The following is a 21,580-nucleotide window of genomic DNA, read 5'->3' on the forward strand; positions in this document are numbered from 1 at the left end:
ATTTCCTCAAATCGCTAGCCAACTTTTTCCATCTACACTACAACCCAAAACAGTCCACCCCTATGCTACATAGACTAAGTTAAAAATTATCAAAACATACGGACGAATACAACTCAGCAGGAAGGATTCAGATTGGACAGATTAGATAATGGACATAAAAAATTGCATGAGACGTTCGACCAAACCACATGCGGCTCCTTTTATACCATATTTTCTACCTAAACAACAAAAGTGTAAAATTAACTAAACCATGACTTAGCTCAACAATTTTATAGTACATAAATTAAGAACTTCATAAAACATAATATCCACTTCTCCATAAAAATATTATGTGAAGCGTTGAAAAAGTCAAAATAAGAACTAATCATGGGGCACCCCATGTGCTTAAATTTAATACCCTAACCAATAATTTGTTTTTGTTCTTTTTTTCTCCTTGAAGTTGAAAAGAGGGGGAAAGTTATTAAGACGGGTCTATAGCTAGGCACCATTTATTTTATTTTGGGGTTTCTATTATTTTTCACGTCCCACGAATTTTGAAACTTCGAGAATTTACAGACGGTTCATAATTCGATATCAACATCATAGACTAGGTTCAGTCCGTAAACCTCAGACTGTCCCAATTCGTGAATCTCAGACTGTTCAATCGGCGGATCATGGAGAGTGCCTAACAAGAACTGGGCTAAGAGCAAAAAGATGGGGCATTTAGAGGCACCCTAATTATTGGTCTTAACATGAGAATGCCACTTAGATAAAACTTTCTCTTTACGCATTAAACAGTCAACACTAATTGATTATTACTCCATCTTTGATTCTTTCTTTCTCTCTCCTTTTTCGTTTCTTTTAGTTTCTCTCTCTATAAATAATGCCAACTACCATTCTACCCTTATTTACCTGCTCAAATAATGAAACTTGTAATATAATTAAAAGAAAATAAAATGTACTTGTTGTCAGATTTAGGGTTTTCTACTCTGTCCTAAGAAGCAAACAAACAAAAGGGATGGAAACCAGAGAAAATCCCTAAAATAAGTATGGATTAAAGGTAACATTCTTCTCTATTAGTTATAAAATTCATATGGGTTTCAATTCCTTTTGATTGGGTTTAATTTATTTATTCTTTTCAAAGTGGCATGACTGCTAGAGTTTTCTTGAATTACTTTAGGTTAGAAGATCCGCCATTAATTGATGCTTGATGAAGTCGATTGGTTTTGTAGATCGTAATATTTGAAGTGAAGAACTAGAAATTTATGACCTTTAAGCTTCACTTGTATACTTGAGGTAAGTAAGATCCAACAAATTTAATTTAAAGTTAATAAAATGAATGAATTGTTGATTTTGATTGTTAATGAAAATTGGGTTTTTTCTGTAGAAATGAATTCTTTTGATTGACTACAATATTGGAGCTGCTTGGAGTTTTAGAAGAAAATCTCACTTGAAGTGTAAGGTACATGTTTCTCTGATCTTAGATTAAAAAAGAATTGTGAAAGTGTAATTCTTAATTGGGTTGAGTGAAATAGTCAAGCTAGAATTTGATGTCGAGAATTTTCTAGAAACAAGCTTTTGGTTAGAAAAAGTTCCTTACTGATTGATTGTGGATAAGAAGAAATTTGAGATTATTTTCTGTGTTCCTTTTCGAGCTGCATTGGCATAGGACATAGAAACTAACCACTTAGGTATATTATGTACTTATATTTGTACCACTGAGGTGATCTCTCAACTGCGAGAGAGTTCCATGGTGACGACAGTGTACGGATTCTGATGGAGGATATTTGCGAAGCAGCATCTGCACTCTGGCCTTGTGTTTGGTATTTGAATCTGTGGCGAGACAGTACTTCTGTTATGGTGGATTGAAATCAAGATGTGTTCGGACTAAGTCCTGGGAATTCATTGGGGGAGACTCAATACTTAATCAAGCCTCCGTGCTTGCGTACTGGGTTGTTAGAGGCAAGGTAGAATTTCGGGAGCTCTTACCTGGATGGAATAAGGGTTCTTATTAATTGTAAACCGTCAAAATTCCGCAAGATCCCTTGACTGCGATATATCAAGTAAACCCGAGTGAGCTTATACCAGCCGTGGCCTTTGCGTCAGCTAACCGAGATAAAGCATTGTCATTAGCTACATCTCTTGTTTCTTTAGTTCCTTATGTGCATAACTTGAATCATATCTTTTGAATTGCTTGCTTCTGTTTAACTCTTGCTGCTTTCTAACCTAATATTCTTACAGTCTCTAGGTACATCGTGTGAAATCTATGCATAAAATGGAGGATCAAAATGGTTTTGGTGTTCGGTTAGTAAATTTCATCAGAGAAGAAGGGTTGGAAGAAGAGGAAGAAGAATTCAGGAGCTGTTGTGCAGAGGAGGAAGAATGGAGAACTACAGAGGAATCTGTAAACAGCAGTGTGGTGGGATTGGAAGATAAAGTTGATGAATTTTCTATGAACATGTTCTTTAAAGGTTTATCGATTCTTGAGGCAGGCAATTCTGGTAAGGGCTTTTCAGGAATTGGTGTAGTCATGGAACGAAGAGGGGAGTTTCCTGTTATGCAAGTTCAGAAAAAACTCGATTTTTATGTTGAGGAATCGGTTGCTGAATATTTGGCTTTAATGGACGGTCTGGTGGAGGCTTTGCGGAACAAACTTCGCCGTGTCATTGCTTTCACAGATTCCGTTAGTGTTTATGATCAAGTGAGTTCTCCTTAGTCTTGATATCTATGTTGAAAAAGTCGGCAACGGGGACTAGTCGGCGGACCCGGGACTGGGCTTAGTCGCTAATAGTCGTATTTACACGGGACTAGTCGTATAACATAAATATATAATTTATTTTGTATAAGTAATTATTATAGGTATAAATATAAACATTTGAGACAAATTCAAACCTACCAAAGTATTCTAGCATCATTCTAGATGAAACGCTATGAAATCATTCAACAATCACGGATATATTCAAACCCTAATAACTACATTCCAAATTTCCAATTATAAACATGCTTTCAACTGTAAAAGACTAAGAAATCAGTCAAAAAAACAACAACGTATGGTCTCTAGAGAGCGAAAGAGTAGTTAGAAGAAAATGAAGAAAATAAAGAGAGAAACTAGCTTCAAATCTTGTTTGAAGAGGAGGATAGCTTCAAAATCTACTTGAATCTTGTTGATTGATGTTTGGAGATGAGAAGATGAGTGAAGAAGGCAAAGCTTCAAACCCTAGAGCAGTCTTCTCGTTGGAAAATAGAAAAAAAATAAAAAATACATGCTGCCCCTTATGAGTCCCGACTAGTCGGACTAGTCAACTCGACCTAGTCGGGCCGAGTCGGGGCTTTAGGCAAAATTAGGCCCGACTAGGGTTTTCAACCCTAGGCGAGTCGGCAAAGTGGGGACTGAGGAGTAGTCGAGGACTAGCAGGGGACTAGTCCCGCCTTTTTCAACATAGTTTGATATTTATCTGCTCATCCATTGTTAAAATTTAAACCTAAAAAAAAAGTATTTCAGGTAGTTAAATTTAAGTAAGATCTGAATCTTATTTCGCTCGGCATTCTTCGTTTACAATCTTTTCTTACAATCTATGTTGGTAGTTGGTGTTCTTGTTTCTCATCAAGGTTTCATTTTAACAATTGGTAAGGTCAATGAGTCAGGGAACTACTTTCTATTTGAATACATATTTGTATCTTTTAAAATGGATTTAATATTATTTTAAAAATTAAAACAGCTCAGTCTTTAGAAATGAACTATTGAGGTTTCTGACTTTAATCTATTTCTCAATCTAGACCGTGTAGCATTTTTATTCTTGGCTAGACAAATAAGTTTAAGAGTTTATGCCCGACAATTAGTACAGCTGAAATTACATTTACTATATTTAGTTACTGGCACTATTATTAATCTTTCGCAACGCATACATCAATGGTGAGTGTTTATTCTTATGTGTACTATCATATTTTTGTAAAATATATAGAATGTCAACGAACTACTGGGTTACATTAAGAACTCTGTTTCAGAATCGTGGAACCAGGTTAATGCATTTTGCCCACGTTATAAATCATAACTAAAAGTGTATACATTTGCTAGACATTTGCATTTTCTAGTTATGGTCTTGGCTTCCTTCATGATTGACAGTGCACTTCGACAGATTGTTCTTGGAGAGAAACTTGAGAATCAGCTTTTGATAGCTCTAAGGGAAAGGATTCTAGAACAGTGCAACAACTTGGAATCTTTTTCGCTTGAACTTGTTCCTGCTGTTGATCTCGAGAGGCCATCGCACTTAGCCCGTGTAGCAATTGGAATTGTCTCTTCTTCTGCTGGCAAAGATGGATTAACTGAAGATTGCTCTATTTGTTGCGAGGAAAAGCCACAATCAATGACAGTCACCATGAAATGCTCGCATAATTTTTGTTCCCATTGTATGAGAACTTATGTGGAAGGAAAATTACAGACCTCTCAAGTACCCATCAGATGTCCTCAGTTGAGATGCAAGTATTACATTTCGGCAAGTGAGTGCCGAACCTTTCTTCCAGTAACCAGCTATAAGTTGTTGGAGAGTGCTCTTATTGAAGCTAATATTCTTTATTCAGAGAAGATTTACTGTCCTTTTCCAAATTGTTCAATATTACTCAATCCCCTCCAGTGTCTTTCAGCGAGAGCTAGCTCATCAACTCAGACAGATTCCAGCTGTATTGAATGCCCAGATTGCGAGAGGTTTATCTGTGTTGATTGTGGGGTACCATGGCATTCCTCAATGAGCTGTGCTGACTATCAGAACCTGCCCGCAGAGGAACGGGACGATGCAGACCTTACTTTGGATCGCCTCGCACAAAATAACCAATGGAGACGCTGCCAGCAATGCCGAAGAATGATTGAGCTCACTCAGGGATGCTACCACATGACTTGTTGGTAAGATCAATTTTATGTAGAAATATAATATCAATATTACGATCAAAATATTTTTATTCAATCATGGCTCTCAACTTATCCATTTTTCTTATCGTTTATATTATTGCCTGACATAATCCTTTTTTGGTAGGTCTTCCTTAGTTGTACTTTTTTATAATGTTGTGTTAGGTACCCTTCTGCTAAGATACAGGCTTGGAAATTGGGATTCTGATGAGCAATATTAGGGCTATGTTTGACCACATTTATTCTCTTAACCTACAATATTCGGAAAGAAAGAGAACTTGAGAACACGAATAGTGATATAGGGTATATGTCTTTCTGTGAAGTGATTACCATAGCAAAACCAAATGAGTTCCTGTAAAGTGTGATCATGTATCCCAATCTCATACTATCCACAAGTTCAAAAATCGCATCCCTTTGGCAAGTTCTGTTGTGTGACATTCCTTTGTTTCCCCAGAATCATTTCTTGCGAGTTTACAATGGTTATGAAGTATAGGATACAACCTGGGGTAATTCTTAAGCATGCTTTTTCTCACATTGCTAGATCATCTGACCTGGCAAAAGTACATGTCTACCTCTCTTCTCAGCCAAATAATGTCGTTAATATATATATATGAGTTAAAAATGTGAACACGGTATGTGGAACTTTGGAGTATTGATAGAAATGTGAACACAGTAACTGGAACTTCGGAGTATTTGTAGTTACAGAGATACATATCAAGGATAACTAGTGGTCAGTGTACAGGTTGTGATCAGCCTCTGCAGAACCCTATTCCCTTCCTGATATTTTATATTAAGTTCTTCAGTTATTTGAACTTAATCATATTTGCAAGGGAATCTAATGATATTCACCTCCTAACCACATTGTCTTCTTTTTTAAAATTGCAATTTCTAACCGATCACTAAAGATCCTTTTTCTTTTCAATCACTTGGATTTTTTGATTGTCATCACTCATCAATAATATATACTTGTGATGGAAAAATCAGAAATTGCAGCTCTTCTTTGAAATCTAGTATGACTTAGAAACATGTTGTATGCAGGTGCGGGCATGAATTCTGCTATTCCTGTGGGGCTGAGTATAGGGATGGGCAGCAGTCATGTCAATGTGTCTTTTGGGACGAGGAGAGTTTTCAAGATCATGACATTCCTTCCGAGATCTCTCACTCAGAAGAACACAATCTGGAGCATTGGGGATGGGATTCTTCCTTCCATTCTCTGCCCACCATCACAGATGATGCCTACTCAGATCAAGAACGATCTCAGTTGGCACTTATTCAGAGGTTCCTCGCTGGGGGGTTCAGTCTGAGTGACCATCGACCTTACCAATCTCCTCCTCGGTGTGTAGACTCCTACGCTGATACCATTAAAGATCTCCACCAGCTTCCTTGGCTAGAGAGATTTGTCTCAGTCATTAGCGACAACTACTATGATGATTATATACAGTGAAAATGGAACAACTGAAAGATTAACGACTGCCCCGTGATTCCAAGTCATATCTTGGTCGCTCCAGCTCAATCTTAGTGAGTTACTGCATGCATTTCCTTGTTGTGCAATGAGGATTGATCTTACCTTTCTGACTTAGTTCCGAAGAAAGGTGAAATTCCAACTCTGTTCGTGATTTTCATTTACATGGCTCAATAGAAAGTACGTTGAAGGTTAAAAGCCCCCAACCACGACTAGGTTGCTAGAAAAGTCTCCATCTCTAGAGACTTCCTTATTTAAGTAGGGAAAACTGAAAGGCATATTCTTTGCACAAATGGATATTCATGTATGATAAAGATGATATATGCTTTCGCCTCGAAAGATAGATAAATGCTTTCTTCTTGAAAGATAGATAAATGCTTATGCAATATGAAATTATTCAGATATATCCAATCCATCATTCTGTGTTCAAGTTCACCATTGCAACTTCAGTCTACTATTGTTTAGTTTTGTTATGTTGTCGGTTGTTGGGATTGCGACCAACCCAGCCATGCCGGGAGAATCTACGGACTCTAGGAGTTGCTCTCTGCTTAAGGTTTCAACCTAAATGTGTGTGTATATATACATATATGGAGAGGAAAAGCAGAACAGCTGAATGCCTAGGGAATTGAACTTACCCATTTATAATTTGGTTGCCTCAGTCTGGTCATTTGGTAATCTTGGTTTAGAGTTATCTTACCCCATTTTTTTGTTTATCAAATTCCCTTGAGCAGATGAAGAAGTAGATCAATCCATTTGGGGGCAAAAGAGCCTCTAAGTAAGGACCCTTAACCCTAGATTCCCTTGAGCAGAATTTTCTGTCAACAAAAAAAAAGTAAAAAAAAAACACTAGAAAATTCTGACTGTGACATACACATTTGAGAGAGACTAAAGGTGCCTAGGTGCCTCAATTATTGCTCTTCGTGGTAGATTGACTGAAGTCAATATTTTTTGACTTTGGATAGTTATAACTCTCTTGCATCGGAGGGCCAAAACAAGGCCTCGGACTGGGCCAATTGGACACCTTCATACCCTACAACTAAAATCTTAGGTCGAAAGCAAGGTTCCATTGCTCTCTTCAAGCTGGAAAACCCAAGGAGGAAAGCAAGCTCAAAAATGCCTAAAAAGCGCTAGTCCGAAGGTATCATACCCTAGGTCGAAAGCAAGGTCTCTTCAAGTTTGAAAGCCCTACGTCTGGAATCTTCATAAGCAAGGTCATGATCTTCATAAGCAAGTAAGGGGATCGAACCCTTTTGTTGTTTTTCGGTGTATAAGAAGATTGCAGGTTTTAACTTGAGAGGAAGGGAAGGATCGAAGAGAGAACAAGACGATAGACGGGGTCCTTCTGCAGAATCGTATAGGGCCAAAGATTTTAGTCGCTCCCTACACATTTTATGGTGAGAAAAAAGAATCTAATTCATCCCAAAGAGTTCTGAATTTAACAATGTGGCTATCCTAATCCAAGTGGAAATTGTTTATGGTGAGAAAAAAGAATCTAATTCATCCCAAAGAGTTCTGAATTTAACAATGTGGCTATCCTAATCCAAGTGGAAATTGTTTGTCGACATCCCCGGAAGACTAGATTGAGCGAAATGGAATCATCGAAGTACTGAGGCCATGTTTGGCGCGCGGGATTGAAATGTGATTCCTGGGAATCACATTCCCGTAACGTGATTCCTGGGAATAGGATTACTGTAGTTTGATGTTCGGTTTGACTAGGAATGGGAATTTGATTCCAGACATATTCCTAATTACTTGTTTGGTTCGTATAGGAATAAAAATGTAAATATTTGTAAAAGTTCAATTTTACACTTAAGCTACATAAAATACTCATCAACTTTGTTATATATTAAAATCAGTATTATTCATTCAAATTCGTAGATATGAAATAATAGCACGATACACCAAATGGTTAGAACTTAAAGATAGTAATTAAATGTATTAATAAAAATTTATCTAAAATAAAATTTTATTCATAAACTCAGAATAGAAATTTATCTAAAATTAAATTTTATTCATAAACATACATAGTACTTGTTAATGTCAAACCCACAAAAAAATAAAATTGGTAATTCCATATTTTGGTAAGGATATATTTGTCAATAAATATCAATATATGTAATTCCGAGGAATGGGAATCACAAACCCACCTCCCCGTGGGTTTGCTATTACCTCGTTTTGAGGGAATCACATTCCCGGGCCCACGTCATTCCCGCAAGTCAAACAATGATCTGAACTGTGATTTCCAGGAATCACATTCCATTCCCACGTCATTTCCGCGCGCCAAACATGGCCCGAGAGACTTCACAAATTAGAAATTATTATCCTCCAGTTAACAGAAAACGCAAAGAGAAATTCTCGAAATATTGTCAATAAGCCCAAATTATAAATGATGGTCTAGGTTAACATTAAATCCTGGAAAGCACTATTATTTCTCTCCAACTAAACATACCACCAAACGGCAAAGGGTGTGATCGGCTCAAAACCGTTTGATAGTAATTGACTTATCAAACTTACCTAACCTGAAAAAGAAAAAAAAAAGTATCTAATGAGGATGGCATTCGAAAGGGAAAATCAATAACCAGACGAAAGTGTGTCCATATGAATACGGTGAAACTACGAGGGATGAATAAGTTGGAGGCATTCTCTTGAGTTGATCTGCACAGAAGGCATTGTTCTGATATTAGAGACCTCCTCCTTTGAAGAATGTCCATTGTGGGGGCTTAGATTAAGGATACAAGTTCATAAAAAGAAAGCGATTTTAGTATTAGAAGCAATATCATACAAAGACTCTACAATAAATATTACCATCCTTAGACGATTTATATTTCATGTTATCCAACTCTCGATTAATAGTGGGATGTTTTCCAATTAACTCGAGAAAGCTTTTTTTTTTGAGTTGTAAGAGTATGGTTTATTTGATAACTCGAGAAAGCTATCAATGTGGGATGTGCTATTGTGCTCTTTAATCACAGGTTTTACGTCCCGAGACTACCAACACCTAGTATATAATCTGGCAAACGACAATTCCTTTTATTCAAGTTTCTCCATAGACTGAGACACATGTTCTCTAGAGTTTCGTTACCTATCTATTGAGCCAAATATTGGTCAATCTTAATCAGTTTAAGAAGTCAGTTGATTGACCTGGCGACATGTGCCAAAATCGGTACAAGAGCAAGACTTTGACTAAACCAACATAGAGGTGGAGAAAAAACTCTACCACCTCAGCCCTGAGTTGAGAGTTAGGTAGGCACAAGTCTCTTAGGCACCTTGAGCTGTGTCACAAATTAAAGGCCACCAGAAAGGTACATCCGCGACAACTTTGCATCCTAGGCCTTGGAATTGGAGGTCTACAAAAGTAAGCTTGAGAACTTGAGTTCTGCTCACCCTGAGAGAAACGTCAATTGCACGGATAACCAAATAAATTCCATAAATCGATTTTGCTTATCACAAGATACATTCGTATACGCTACGATAGGAAAAAAAATCTATTAATGACTTTGCTACGTGGTCTCCTTCAAGCAGGTGATTCAACACCACCATGCAAGCTTATATAAAATCCACAAGTTTGCGGTTTCTTGCAGCACGAAAAAACAGTAACTCGAAGGTTCAAAGGCGATTCCTGGAAAGCCACTTTTCGACCTTATCACTTCGGTGCTAGAGGAAGGGTTATCACTTCTGCAACCCCACATATTCGTTCCCACAACACCAGCAATCTAAGAAGTATCTGAAACACTAAAACTCACCGCTATGACATTTGGAGACGAAGACTATTCATCAGGGTGCTCGATGAAAGCGTTAACAACGCTCAATAGTGAAGTCCCAACCTCTAGAGGCACCACCAAAAATTCACATGTCCGAGTTAAGTCAAACTTTGTTGTTGAGGCAGAATCCACTGTCGTAGATGAAGAGATGTGCGAGCCTCATGCTTATCTAGCTAAAGTCGAGTGAAGGAGACGAGGGAAAAACCATGTCACAAGACATGATGATAATTGTACGGATAAGGACCTCAGAGCCAAAGGTCTCTTATGTGGACAATAGTTTGACAAAAAGAGAGTCAAAAGCTAGCGAGATCTTAAGAAGATATCGGCACATCCTTGCCTTCAACGCAGAGAAAGGAACTCGACATAGATGCCTTTGTGATCTCCCTTAGACTAAACTTAAGCCGGAGCACCAAGCGGTCAAACAGAAGAAGAGGAGTTTCGCCGAAGAGAAAGGAACATATATTGCTAAACAAGTATGGAAGCTTCTGATGTCGAGACTGTAAGATAGGTATAATACGCCGACTGGTTGGTCAACGTAGTGGGTCCAAAGGAAGAGTGATACTTGGAAAATGTCCATAAATTTTATTGACTTTATTGACTTTGACAAATTCTTGTCCCAAAGACAGTTCATCTACCCTTGATAGATGCATTAGGTGCATTGGAAATAGTTTAAGACTCAATATCCCAAATGGTTCGTGTGAAACCCTGAACCACCACTTGTGCATATGGCTTATCTTCTCTCTCTCTCTCTCTCTCTCTCTCCCTCCCTCTCTCTCTCTCTCTCTCTGGTTCATCATATTCATCATCATCAGAACGACCACTATAAATCGAAGTACTCAAAGAAATAACTACAAACACTACAAATCAAACACTACAAGTTTTTCTATCTTCCCAAGGTCATCAACTATTTGATGACATAAATGAGAATGAAGTGGTCAGATATTTTGTCTTCCGACGTCAAACTACTGTGCTCGAAAAATATGACTGCATTTATTGTTATATTATGTTTTCTTGTTTCGACCATAATGCAAAAGTAGATCATTTTTCGGATGAAAAAATAATGCAACTATTTATTCTCAGCTTCAAGCATTCCATAGCAGAGAAGAAATGCAAAACTTTAATTTTACCCTTCATCAATTATTATTATCGTAAAATAGCATGTATTGTTTTGCTTATTTATTGTTAGACATCCATCTCTTTGCATCATATTTCCACGTAACTATTTTGTAGAAATGATCCAATATTCACAGACAATGGAAACCGAAATTTCATTCCCTGCAACTAATACCAACTATTATCACAATACTAGCATTCTAAAGGAAACTAATACAGTATTCATATACAGATTTAGTTTTAAGATAAGGTTAAGTTTCCATAATAAACAGCATGCTCCAATGAAATGGTGGGAGAAGTAAGATTAACAAGATTTAATCACTTTTGTTTCGCTGAAAATTCCGTGTGGGGATTCTACTTAGAAAACTTGCATTCACTTTGCCAGAATGGTGTTGAAGCTGTCCAAGAAGATCGTAAATGAATTTATCGATTTGGTCGTCATACTTCTCGTAGATGACAGGAAGAGTATGTGCAGCAACAAACCCTTGACCCCAAAACATGCATTTGAAAGTGTTATTATATTCCGAAAACACGATTAAAAAAATCAGTGTGAAGAAGTACTTACCGATATATATAACAGTTAAAAAGTTGACCCAACTCCCGATCACCGCAACAGCAAACAAGCTCAACACGACCTGATTTCCCATCAGATTAAGCATCTCTTTAAATAATATCAATCATTATCTAATTTAAAAATATCGTCAGGTAATGAATCAAACGGATTGCAGACTGCACCACAAATAGGTACAAATGATCCTGAGTTTCTTGTAAAGTTAGACTCGAACAATATTACTAACAAGTTCACAAATGATATGTGAATATGCTGTGGTTTATGAGGTCGATCTCACACGTTTTGTCCTGAACTAAATCTGAAGTTGCTAAACCTAAATTAACTAGTAAACTAGGGGACATGATAATCAACTACTTTAGAAGATTTTATCCATTGGAAACTAATACAAAAAACAAATCAAATCGAACCTAATCAGAATTATTAGAAAAAATATACGAAAAAAAAAAGCCTAGCACATTAGAATCTGTTGAATCAAAATAAAATACAAACTTTCATGTAGCATAGCGGAGTCTCTTTAAACTGACAAAAGGTAAACAACTAGAGCAAATAAAAAAGGAATTAAAAAATCAGAAAAACGTAAGAACACAAAGAAAACCAACTAATTTGACGTAAATTTGTAGGAGGAAGTTTACTCCATTATAGAAAGAAAACAACCCTCATAACAAATTTCTTGAACTCCAAAGTTTAGACTAAAATAAAATGTACCCAATCAAAGTTGAACAGGAAATTCGTAATAAGGCTCCTTACATATATAATCCCAAGAAAAATACCCCGAACGTACTAACACTAAAGAAATGTGCCTGACATAATTATCAACATTAGGTCATTAATTTGGCATAAGATATTTTAAGGATAGTATGTTACGTTGTGAAAATCAATTAAAAAAAGTAGTTAACCCTAATAAAAAAAACTTTCCATAAATAGGATGCCACTAATACAAGGAAACAGATAAGAACTACCAAAAATAGTAAAGCAGCGACTAAAAGAATTTATGAATAAAAATAACACGGAAAAAAATGCTCCTTGTTGTACTTTCGGAAGGTGTGAGACCCACCCTTAGGTTGTCACGATTAACCACATACTTTTCGAAGTACTATCACTTTTCTTAAATTATGCCTATATATTACGAGATAGTCAACGTTAACCATAAAAGGCCTAGACAGATGCCACTATTTGGCATTCCATGCTTGAAAAGAGAGTAGATCTTGCAGTATTGCATTATCACTTCTTAAATTTTAAATCATAATAGCAAAGAAGAGCATAAGCATACCATGAGAAACTGCTTCAAATCTCCTCTAGATGCAACATCTTGAAGAAACCCCAAGAAACGGTTAACCTCAATACCAATTCTGTTGCCTAAGCTCCTACAAAGTTCAACGGGCACAACAAGGCGAGGTACTTTAGATGGAGACCTGTCGGAGAAAACAAATACCAGTATAAGGGAACAGATTATTGAATTAAAATAAAGAAAGACAGATGTGTATTTGTTGATTACCTGTTCATCATGCCTGATGCATTTGTCCAAACAAACTGCGCAAGCATGCCAAAAACTAAAGCGAAGCAAACGAGCGTCATGAAATGATAATTCAGCCATTCAAAGAGCACCCAAGTGATTGTTGCACCAGTCAAAACACCAGCAGAAATCTTCTTATTCCTCCATAACAAAACATCAGCAGCTACATAATCAAAGAAGGAATAATGTCAAAGAGCATAAGAATGATGACTAAATTATGATATGGAGTAATATAGAAAACAAGCTCACATTTGCCACCTCCCAAGACTCCATGAACTGGCTTCTGGCGGCCAAATAGCCTATTCAATTGGTAGGAGACATTTGGTTTTTCTTCTTCAAAGAATGAAACTGGTTTATGCTTTGAAACACTATCTGCAAGGGTCTCCATGATGTTGTTCAAAATATTATCAGTTGTAATACCCTCTGCCATTTTCCCTATACCTTTAAAGGAAATATTTTTTGTCAAATAACAGCTCACAGAAATAACAAATCTATAGTTTGATATTTTTTCATCAGTTATATTGCTTCATGAAATTATAGTTAGTACACAAATAAAAGCAACTTCCTACAGCAATCACAGATGTTGGCTTCTTCGTTATTTCAAAACATCCATTTTCTACCACGTTAGCATTATAAACATTTTTACGATTAAATAACTTTTATATTTTTAAATTACATTATAGAGAATTAGAGACCCTTATAAAGAAACTCTGTTTACCTTCCTTTATACCATTAGAATCGTTTCCTGTAGTGTTTTAAGAAGACGGCTATAACGATGTTGTAGAAATAATAATAGTGACCAGGTCACCAAAGAGTATAAGGAACTGTTTGCCATTATTAAACATACTATTGTATTTCTTTTCACTTCATAATTTTTGGCTCTCTTAAATTATTTTTCTTCTTTACATTGCACACCAATCTTCTGTTGTTGAGATTAGTTGAAAATATACTCCTATTTTTCATTATGCATAAAACGACACCAATTTCCGAATCCCGCTTTGAACAGCCAAAGGATACGGTAGAGGTAGACCCTGCTTATAACCCATCTTACTTCTCAAAAAACGCAATATTTAACTCAGGATTCACCACATGCCTGAAGAAGATAAACCACTCTATGATATTGAAGCAAGCATACAAGCACCAACTCTAGAAATCAGAAGGGAAAAGGACTTGGAATCAAACCAAGCAGGTATCCTAATTTGAAACAGAGAAGATAAGGAAGCATTAAATACTAAAGCTATTATCAGGTATTTTTTTGTGTTCATGGTTGACCAACTTAGCTGAATTCTATCTCATGCTCATGGCTGACTCCAACACTCAAATTGGTCAAGTCATCGTGAGAAAGAAACATCATAAAAATGTCTCCTTTGCCTCTCTCATAACCCTCCAAAGGTATAGACTGATAGTATAATTTCAGTTAGTGAACAATTTTAGTAGCAGACTAACTACGCTACAATAAATATGAAATTTCAAAAATTATTCTCTCCTTTGTATATATTCGTCGTGTAGGATGAATATATTTGGAAACTTTTCATATACTCAAATATGGCCATGATCTGAATTTTTGTTTGCATATCTTGCGTCACAAAGTCGTGACTCCGAATTAATGTAATTTTTGTATAATTTAATAATGGTAGACCCGAAAGTACATGATTGTAAGGTAACAAAATGACTCAATATATAAGACAAGGCAACCTATGTATTTTAGTTACCCCATATTAGAGTCTTTTAGGTTGTTGTTTCCATGTTATATACTATTTTATAAGTAAGGAGTAACAGTCTGATAGTTAACTAGATACTAGACTATGTTGCCATTTTCATAAAAATTGAATAGAAGAGAGTGAATAACCTAACTAACTGGGACAAATATCGGCAAATTCGCTGTTGACAGGTTATGCACTTGTTAGCCTAAAAAGCATAAGAAATATTCAAAAGATCCTTTACCGAAGATTCACGGGCCCATTTATGTCATTCTTGAATTGAAGATTCTATTTTCATTAAAATTTTGTTCATATTCGATTACGGTTTATGATTCCATTTCTATTTATGATTACGGTTCATGCCTGCGGAACTATCCACACTTGTACATAATTTATTTCTCATATTCATCTTAAACTAACAAATATTCACATCACACCAAAGGATTTAATGATTTATACTAGATGTATTTAGCTCGTAGTTTACCAATAAGCCTCGGGCCTTACAAATATTACAGAGAGGATTCCAAAAAGACGACAATCATCAATATTTCCATGGAACATTTTCTTAACGTCCTATGTAATCAAGTCACATTTTAATCAAAGAATTAAATTTTGGAATATATAGGCCGAAATGAGCAACATATTTCCATTTCCATGCCTACCAAAATTTCCATCGAAACTAAAATTTGACTAAGTTTCTCTTAACAATGCATTGTCAAGAAATAAATATCGCAATATTTCGGTCCAAATGGCCAAAATATATTCATTTCTATGTCTACCGAAATTTCCACTGAAACCCAAAATTTCATTCCTTGATTTGAACAAGGGGATGGGTAACTCACCAAAAGTCAATCTTTTTTTTTTCACGATGGCATGGTGGACGTTGATTAGAAATGCAAGATGCATTGGGCAGATCACTATTCCAACAGTAATTATATAAATAGCTGGGATGCAATGATAATAATCATCTTTTTATTTTTTATGTTTTTCAAGGGCCTTTAGCCTCCTTTCTTTGTAATTATAATATATACTATTCATTCATCTTTTGAGACTTTTCAGGGAAAAGAAAATGTATAGCCGTTATAAGCTCAAAAGGGTCTAGTAGAGAACTTAAACATCAATAAATAACAAAAGAAGCCCCGAATGAAGAAGTCTAGACTATCACTTCAACTCGAAGAATAGTCCCACATGGGAGAAGAGCGAACTAATAACCAAGAATATAACATCTAAGTTCTCTCCACTCAAAGCCGATTCTTTTTGAGTTGGATGACCACAAACTTAACAATAACTAATCCACCTTAATACCCCAAACTCAGAAATCATTCAATATGCCAAAAAGTAACAATTGAAACTGGGGAACACATAAACCCTAGAAAGAGTAAAGTAGCAAAAAGAGAATGGAAGTATTATGTCAAAAAGTGTGGGGAAGTCCTTGACTTTCGTTTTATGGACTATAAAATCGAAATAAGAACGCAGAAGTAACTCATAAAGAACAGTAACAACGGAACTAGTATTTTTTTTCAAGAGATCTAGTCGTTTTGATCATTAGCACTAAACAAACTCAAATGAAGTTAAATGCAGTAATATCCACAACCAAAATGGAAGAGCCAGAGAGATATGATTCCATGAACAAGACTTGAGAAAGAAAAAATGAAGTGAAAAGTAGAGTGAAACTAACCAGAAAGGACTTGAGAAATGAAGGAATTAGGCCGAGTATAGAGAGATTCTCAGGGAGAGCAAGAGATAGAAGAGAGAGAGAGAGAATCTGAGTAGTTATCCAATTATGTCGGCGGTGTTTTCAATGGGAAGGAGATAAATGTGGTTAGTATTCACTAGGGGTGGGAATTTTGCCCATGAGCCCGAACCCGCCCACGGGCACCCGAGCCCAACGATGACCATGGACGCCCGCGCCCGTCTCGGGCACAACCCGCCCAGCCCGCCAAATTTTAGTGGGCGGGCATGGGTTAAAACCTCTACCCGTGCACCCGCCCATGCCCGCACCCACTTAACCTCACCCAATGATAACCAACCAAATTACATCAACTTTATGGGTTGATGAAGCCCCAGCTGTCTATGTTGCTAGGCTTAGTTGAGATGGTAAACAATATGCTTAAGGGAAATCACACGAACCCAATATATTGCTTTGCAATGGGCCAAGAGAATTCTTAGTAGAATACTGAAGTAGTCTTCGGCTTTGAGGGAACAAAGAGTGGGGTAAGTTTATATTATATCTCATGAGAATTCTTCATTAGTTTTCGATGTGAGATTAAATTCCTAAAAGGAACAACACAAATAACGTTTAGTTTTAATCTCACATTGTCTCTTTAGAATCAGGAATGGTGTTTCCAGATTCTATAAAAAAAAGAGGAAAAAGTGATTTTTTTTTTCAAGTCATGAGATTACCCGCTACCCGCCCGCCCATACCCGAATTACCCGAACTTCTTAATAGGCTTGGGCGGGTAATGAGCAAGGCGAATTTCAAAATTGCCCGCCCACTTAACCCGCTTACCCTAATAGCCATTGAAAATTTGTGTCCGACCCGCCCAGCCCGATGCTTCAAGTGCCCATGGACGCCCATACCCGTCCAATTCCCACCCCTAGTATTCACCTACCAATACAACGACCATTCCAACAAAAAAAAAAAAAGTGGTATGGGTGGACGGAGCTCCAATTCTATAAGACAACAAAATGTTATTTCACCAATTTGGCCAAAAATTTGTGAACAACTCCAAAATTTGTCGCCCCTATTTGTTCTTAGTTACATGACATTAGTGTTGTTATAAAGGCCGGGTTGGGCTTGGGGTCGGCCCGTTCCGTTCCGTACAGGCCCGACCTGGCCTGTTATTTGGCTACATAAGAGATTGAATTTCCAGCAGCTTTGAAACCCCATTTTCTACTACTTTCTCTCTTGTTCTTCCATTTTTACTTGTTCTTTATCTTATTCAATTACTCCAAGAGCATATTAGTTTGTGTTAAGCTACTTCTATCAATTTAATTGAGATTTTTAGTGTTCCAAAAGCATAAAATCATGTGTGTGGTTTATTCCTTAACTTCGAATCTCAATATTTACTTGAATATGAGTAGCTAATCATTTTGTTGAGGTCTAGGGATGAAATCTTGATGAATTTGTGATTGTGTTTGTGATAATTTAATGTGTTTGATAATAAATTGATGATCTCTTATTTCGATTACTTGTTTCAATCGTTTTTCATGTGTCTTATCAAGTACTTCGCATAGTTAATCAATTAGGCAATGTGATCGATGATTCGGTTTTATTCGTTTAGGAAGTTTATTTGACTAAGTATTATCTCCGGACATACGTAGTGCTCATGAACATCCACCTTAGGAATCGAGACTAGGTTTGTATCAATCCATTCGATTAGACCATACATAGTTGTAGGTTCACCACATCGGATTCCCGGACCTCGACACTTCTCTCACTTGTTGTTCCCGACTCTTGTTCCTCCGAACTCTTCTCTCAAATCTCTCTCGCCCTCTTACATTGATATTTTAGTTTGTTTTACTTACCTTATTTTCTTATTGCTTATTCGATTATAAACCTTACATTATCTTCGTTTATTTCCGCTTTTGTCTAAGTAAGCCTTTGATATCTAAACTGACGAATAAGACCATTCGATATCCAAGCTACATTCCTATCCTTGGATCGATCCCGGCTTTGCCGGATTACTACTTGATACCTCCGCTTGGGTTTGCAACCTTTTCAGGTGCATCAAGTTTTTGGCACCGCTGCCGGGGATAGCGACGTGTAGCTTAGATATAAGTATTATTTTCTTTTATCCTAGATTCTAATTAGTTTTGTTTGCTTTGTGTTTTTCAGAAAAACAAAAATAACAAAAAGAGATCGAAAGGAAGAAGTTTGGGGATTTCGGAGGAAAGTGGAAACCCGACTTCAAAATCAAACAACAAAGGGGGGTAACGAAGTTCTATCTGTCATATTGTCTGACTATTGTGTGTGTTTGTGCGTGCATTGTGTTCTCTCTTTTTGTGCATGAATAGTTGGATTAGGAATAGTCATAATCGTTTAGAGAGGAACATAGAGCTTGGTAGCACGTCTGAGTCTGACCACAACAATCATCGGTCGGACACTATGGAGGACCAAGAGAGCACACATGGTAGTGAGGGTCATGAGATGAACCCTCCTATGAGGAGCTTGAGAGATTACTTGCAACCCGACCGAACTAGTCAACCATCTTGCATTGTCCTTCCTATGCATGTTGGCAACTTTGAGATTAAGCATGGTGTCATTAACTTACTCCCTAAGTTCCATGGGTTAGAGTCTGAAAGCCCTTACCTTCATCTAAAGGAATATGACGAGGTCTGCTCGACACTCCGACTCGATGGAGTGCCCGAGGACATCGTTAAGCTTAAACTATTTCCTTTTTCATTAAAGGAAAGAGCTAAGCAATGGCTTCATTCTCTACGCCCTAGATCAATAGGGAGTTGGAAAGAGATGACCACACACTTTCTTAAGAGATTTTTTCCCACTCATAAAACGAACACATTGAGACGGAGCATCATGAACTTTTCACAAAAGGAGCATGAGTCGTTTTATGAGTGTTGGGAAAGATTCAAAGAGCTCATAAATTCTTGCCCACATCACGGTTATGAGGTGTGGAGGGTTATCAATTTCTTTTATGATGGTCTATCCTCCACCCAAAGACAACTTGTAGAAATGATGTGTAATGGGGAATTTATGAGTAAAGATCCCGAGGATGCTTGGGATTATTTCGACCACTTGGCGAAAAATGCCCAAAGTTGGGACATATCCGATACAAATGATCGAAGTAAATCCAAGGCTCAAACGAGCTCATGGGGAGGGATGTACCTTTTAAATGAAAGTGATGATGTGCATGCAAAGTTAGCCAATTTGACTAAACAGGTGGAGGCCTTAAAGGTGCAAAAGGTTAATGTTGTTAGAGCACCGGAAGCTCGTATAGTTGTTTGTGATGTTTGTGATAGCATGGACCACTCCACTAGAGATTGTCCTTTGTTGGTCCATGAACAAGCAAATGCCATGAACAACTACAAAAGGCCATTTAGCTCGCCTTATTCTGACACTTATAACCCGGGTTGGAAGAACCATCCCAACTTGAGTTGGAAGAATGGTCCTACTGCAAATGATGTGCATAATCATCAAGGTCCCTCATCAAGCAATGCTTATGTGCCACCTCCACGGAGGAACCTTGAGGATCCAATCCATGTAATGCTTCAGAATCATGAGCAAATGTTGCAAGGCCTTCGAGAGAGTATGGTTAGGATTGAGGCAAGGTTAAGTGTGGATGAAAAAGGCAAACTACCTTCTCAAACTCAAGAAAACCCTAGGGGAAACGGTGAGGGTAATACATCTGACCCTAGGGTTGCACATGTTAAGGCAGTTACTACTCTCAGAAATGGCAAAACGATAGGACAAGATGATCCTATGAGGGTTATTGAACCTGAGGAGCCTAACCAATCTGAGGGTAGTAGTGGTCATAACAAGGCATCAGACAAAACCTCAAGGCCTAACCACATTCCTAAGCCTAGTGTGCCTTTCCCTGAGAGATTGGTCTCTACTCAACCAATGAGAGATAATAGTGATATCCTTGAGATCTTTAAGCAAGTTAAGATCAACATACCTCTCTTGGATGCAATTAAGCAAATTCCTACTTATGCAAAATTCTTGAAGGATCTTTGCACTATGAAGAGGAAACATCATGTGAAGTCTAGAGCTTTCTTGGCTAAGAATGTGAGTGCCATCATTAAGGAGAACCTCCCACCTAAATACAAGGACCCTGGATCCCCCACCATTTCATGCACTATAGGGGCGACTCACATTAACCAGGCACTCCTTGATTTAGGTGCGAGTGTTAATCTTCTACCTTATTCGGTCTATGAGCAATTGGGCTTAGGTGAAATAAAACCCACCAAAGTAGTTTTACAACTTGCATATCGCTCGATTAAGATACCGAGAGGGGTGGTTGAGGATGTTTTGGTCCAAGTAGATAAGTTCTATTTTTCCAGTAGACTTCTTTATCTTGGACACAAAACCAGTGATGAATGGTGAATCTCAAATTCCAGTCATTTTAGGTAGACCCTTCCTTGCAACATCACGGGCTTTAATTGATTGTAGGAGTGGTGCTCTGAAACTCTCATTTGGTAATATGACTCTTATGGTTAACATTTTCAATTCTTGTAAGCATCCTATTTCTGATTATGATGAGTTTGATGTTGATTATGATGAGTCTGATGTTCAGGAGTTGCACATGATTGAGTCTTTTGTTCAGGGAGGCCTTGCTTTAGGTACCCAAGATCCATTAGAGACTAGTCTTATGAATTGCTTTACGTTTGATGATGAGATAACTATATCGGAAATGAACTCTCTCATGTATTCGGCACCTTTATTGGACACGGAGATGTGGAAGGTTAGATTTGAGTCACTTCCAATCAAGGAGCCTAAACCACAACCGTCTTCAATAGAGTTTCCGAAACTTGATTTGAAGCCCTTACCGAGTGAATTGAAATACTCATATTTGGGCCAAGAGCCATCATTTTCGGTTATTATCTCATCAGAAAGTTAGGGT

General features: G+C 37.3%; 2 protein-coding genes and 1 pseudogene across 5 annotated transcripts; 2 read left to right on the top strand and 1 right to left on the bottom strand.

Moving 5' to 3' along the window:
• Positions 1-479: 479 nt before the first annotated feature.
• LOC147548749 (RING/U-box superfamily protein) lies at positions 480-6,771 on the top strand. Of its 4 annotated transcripts, none has more exons than XM_086665282.1 (6): positions 480-1,039; positions 1,160-1,275; positions 1,367-1,441; positions 2,221-2,680; positions 4,116-4,876; positions 5,918-6,771. In XM_086665282.1, exons 4-6 carry the CDS (start codon positions 2,246-2,248, stop codon positions 6,321-6,323), a joined length of 1,602 nt encoding a protein of 533 aa, XP_086521408.1. In that variant the 5' UTR covers positions 480-1,039; positions 1,160-1,275; positions 1,367-1,441; positions 2,221-2,245; the 3' UTR covers positions 6,324-6,771. The 4 variants fall into 4 exon arrangements, with proteins under 4 accessions (XP_086521408.1, XP_086521407.1, XP_086521406.1 ...); XM_086665281.1 differs by having other exon boundaries at positions 780-1,039; positions 1,367-1,436; XM_086665280.1 differs by having other exon boundaries at positions 865-1,039; positions 1,212-1,275.
• Positions 6,772-11,277: 4,506 nt separating this feature from the next.
• LOC147548750 (reticulon-like protein B8) lies at positions 11,278-17,729 on the bottom strand. Its single transcript, XM_086665284.1, has 7 exons — positions 17,608-17,729; positions 16,678-16,831; positions 13,549-13,740; positions 13,282-13,462; positions 13,057-13,198; positions 11,781-11,850; positions 11,278-11,699 (listed from the first exon to the last, which is right to left on the bottom strand). Exons 3-7 carry the CDS (start codon positions 13,727-13,729, stop codon positions 11,530-11,532), a joined length of 744 nt encoding a protein of 247 aa, XP_086521410.1. The 5' UTR covers positions 13,730-13,740; positions 16,678-16,831; positions 17,608-17,729; the 3' UTR covers positions 11,278-11,529.
• Positions 17,730-18,570: 841 nt separating this feature from the next.
• Positions 18,571-21,577, top strand: LOC147548751 (uncharacterized; annotated as a pseudogene).
• The last annotated feature ends 3 nt before the right edge of the window (positions 21,578-21,580 follow it).

This window comes from Eschscholzia californica, unplaced genomic scaffold (genome assembly GCF_041429995.1).
Source record: "Eschscholzia californica isolate CP2 unplaced genomic scaffold, dmEscCali1.0.p SCAF_3, whole genome shotgun sequence".
NCBI classification, from domain to species: domain Eukaryota; kingdom Viridiplantae; phylum Streptophyta; class Magnoliopsida; order Ranunculales; family Papaveraceae; genus Eschscholzia; species Eschscholzia californica.

What these genes read in the sequence shown, in the direction of transcription:
- LOC147548749 (XM_086665282.1), top strand. Translation starts at nt 2,246, where the DNA reads ATGCATAAAATGGAGGATCAAAATGGTTTTGGTGTTCGGTTAGTAAAT. An exon ending in CCGTTAGTGTTTATGATCAA is followed by an intron (nt 2,681 to 4,115) that starts GTGAGTTCTCCT and finishes GCACTTCGACAG; the next exon opens with ATTGTTCTTGGAGAGAAACT. An exon ending in TGCTACCACATGACTTGTTG is followed by an intron (nt 4,877 to 5,917) that starts GTAAGATCAATT and finishes TGTTGTATGCAG; the next exon opens with GTGCGGGCATGAATTCTGCT.
- LOC147548750 (XM_086665284.1), bottom strand. Translation starts at nt 13,729, where the DNA reads ATGGCAGAGGGTATTACAACTGATAATATTTTGAACAACATCATGGAG. An exon ending in GCATCAGGCATGATGAACAG is followed by an intron (nt 13,199 to 13,281) that starts GTAATCAACAAA and finishes TTTCTCCGACAG; the next exon opens with GTCTCCATCTAAAGTACCTC. An exon ending in ATTTGAAGCAGTTTCTCATG is followed by an intron (nt 11,851 to 13,056) that starts GTATGCTTATGC and finishes ATGGGAAATCAG; the next exon opens with GTCGTGTTGAGCTTGTTTGC.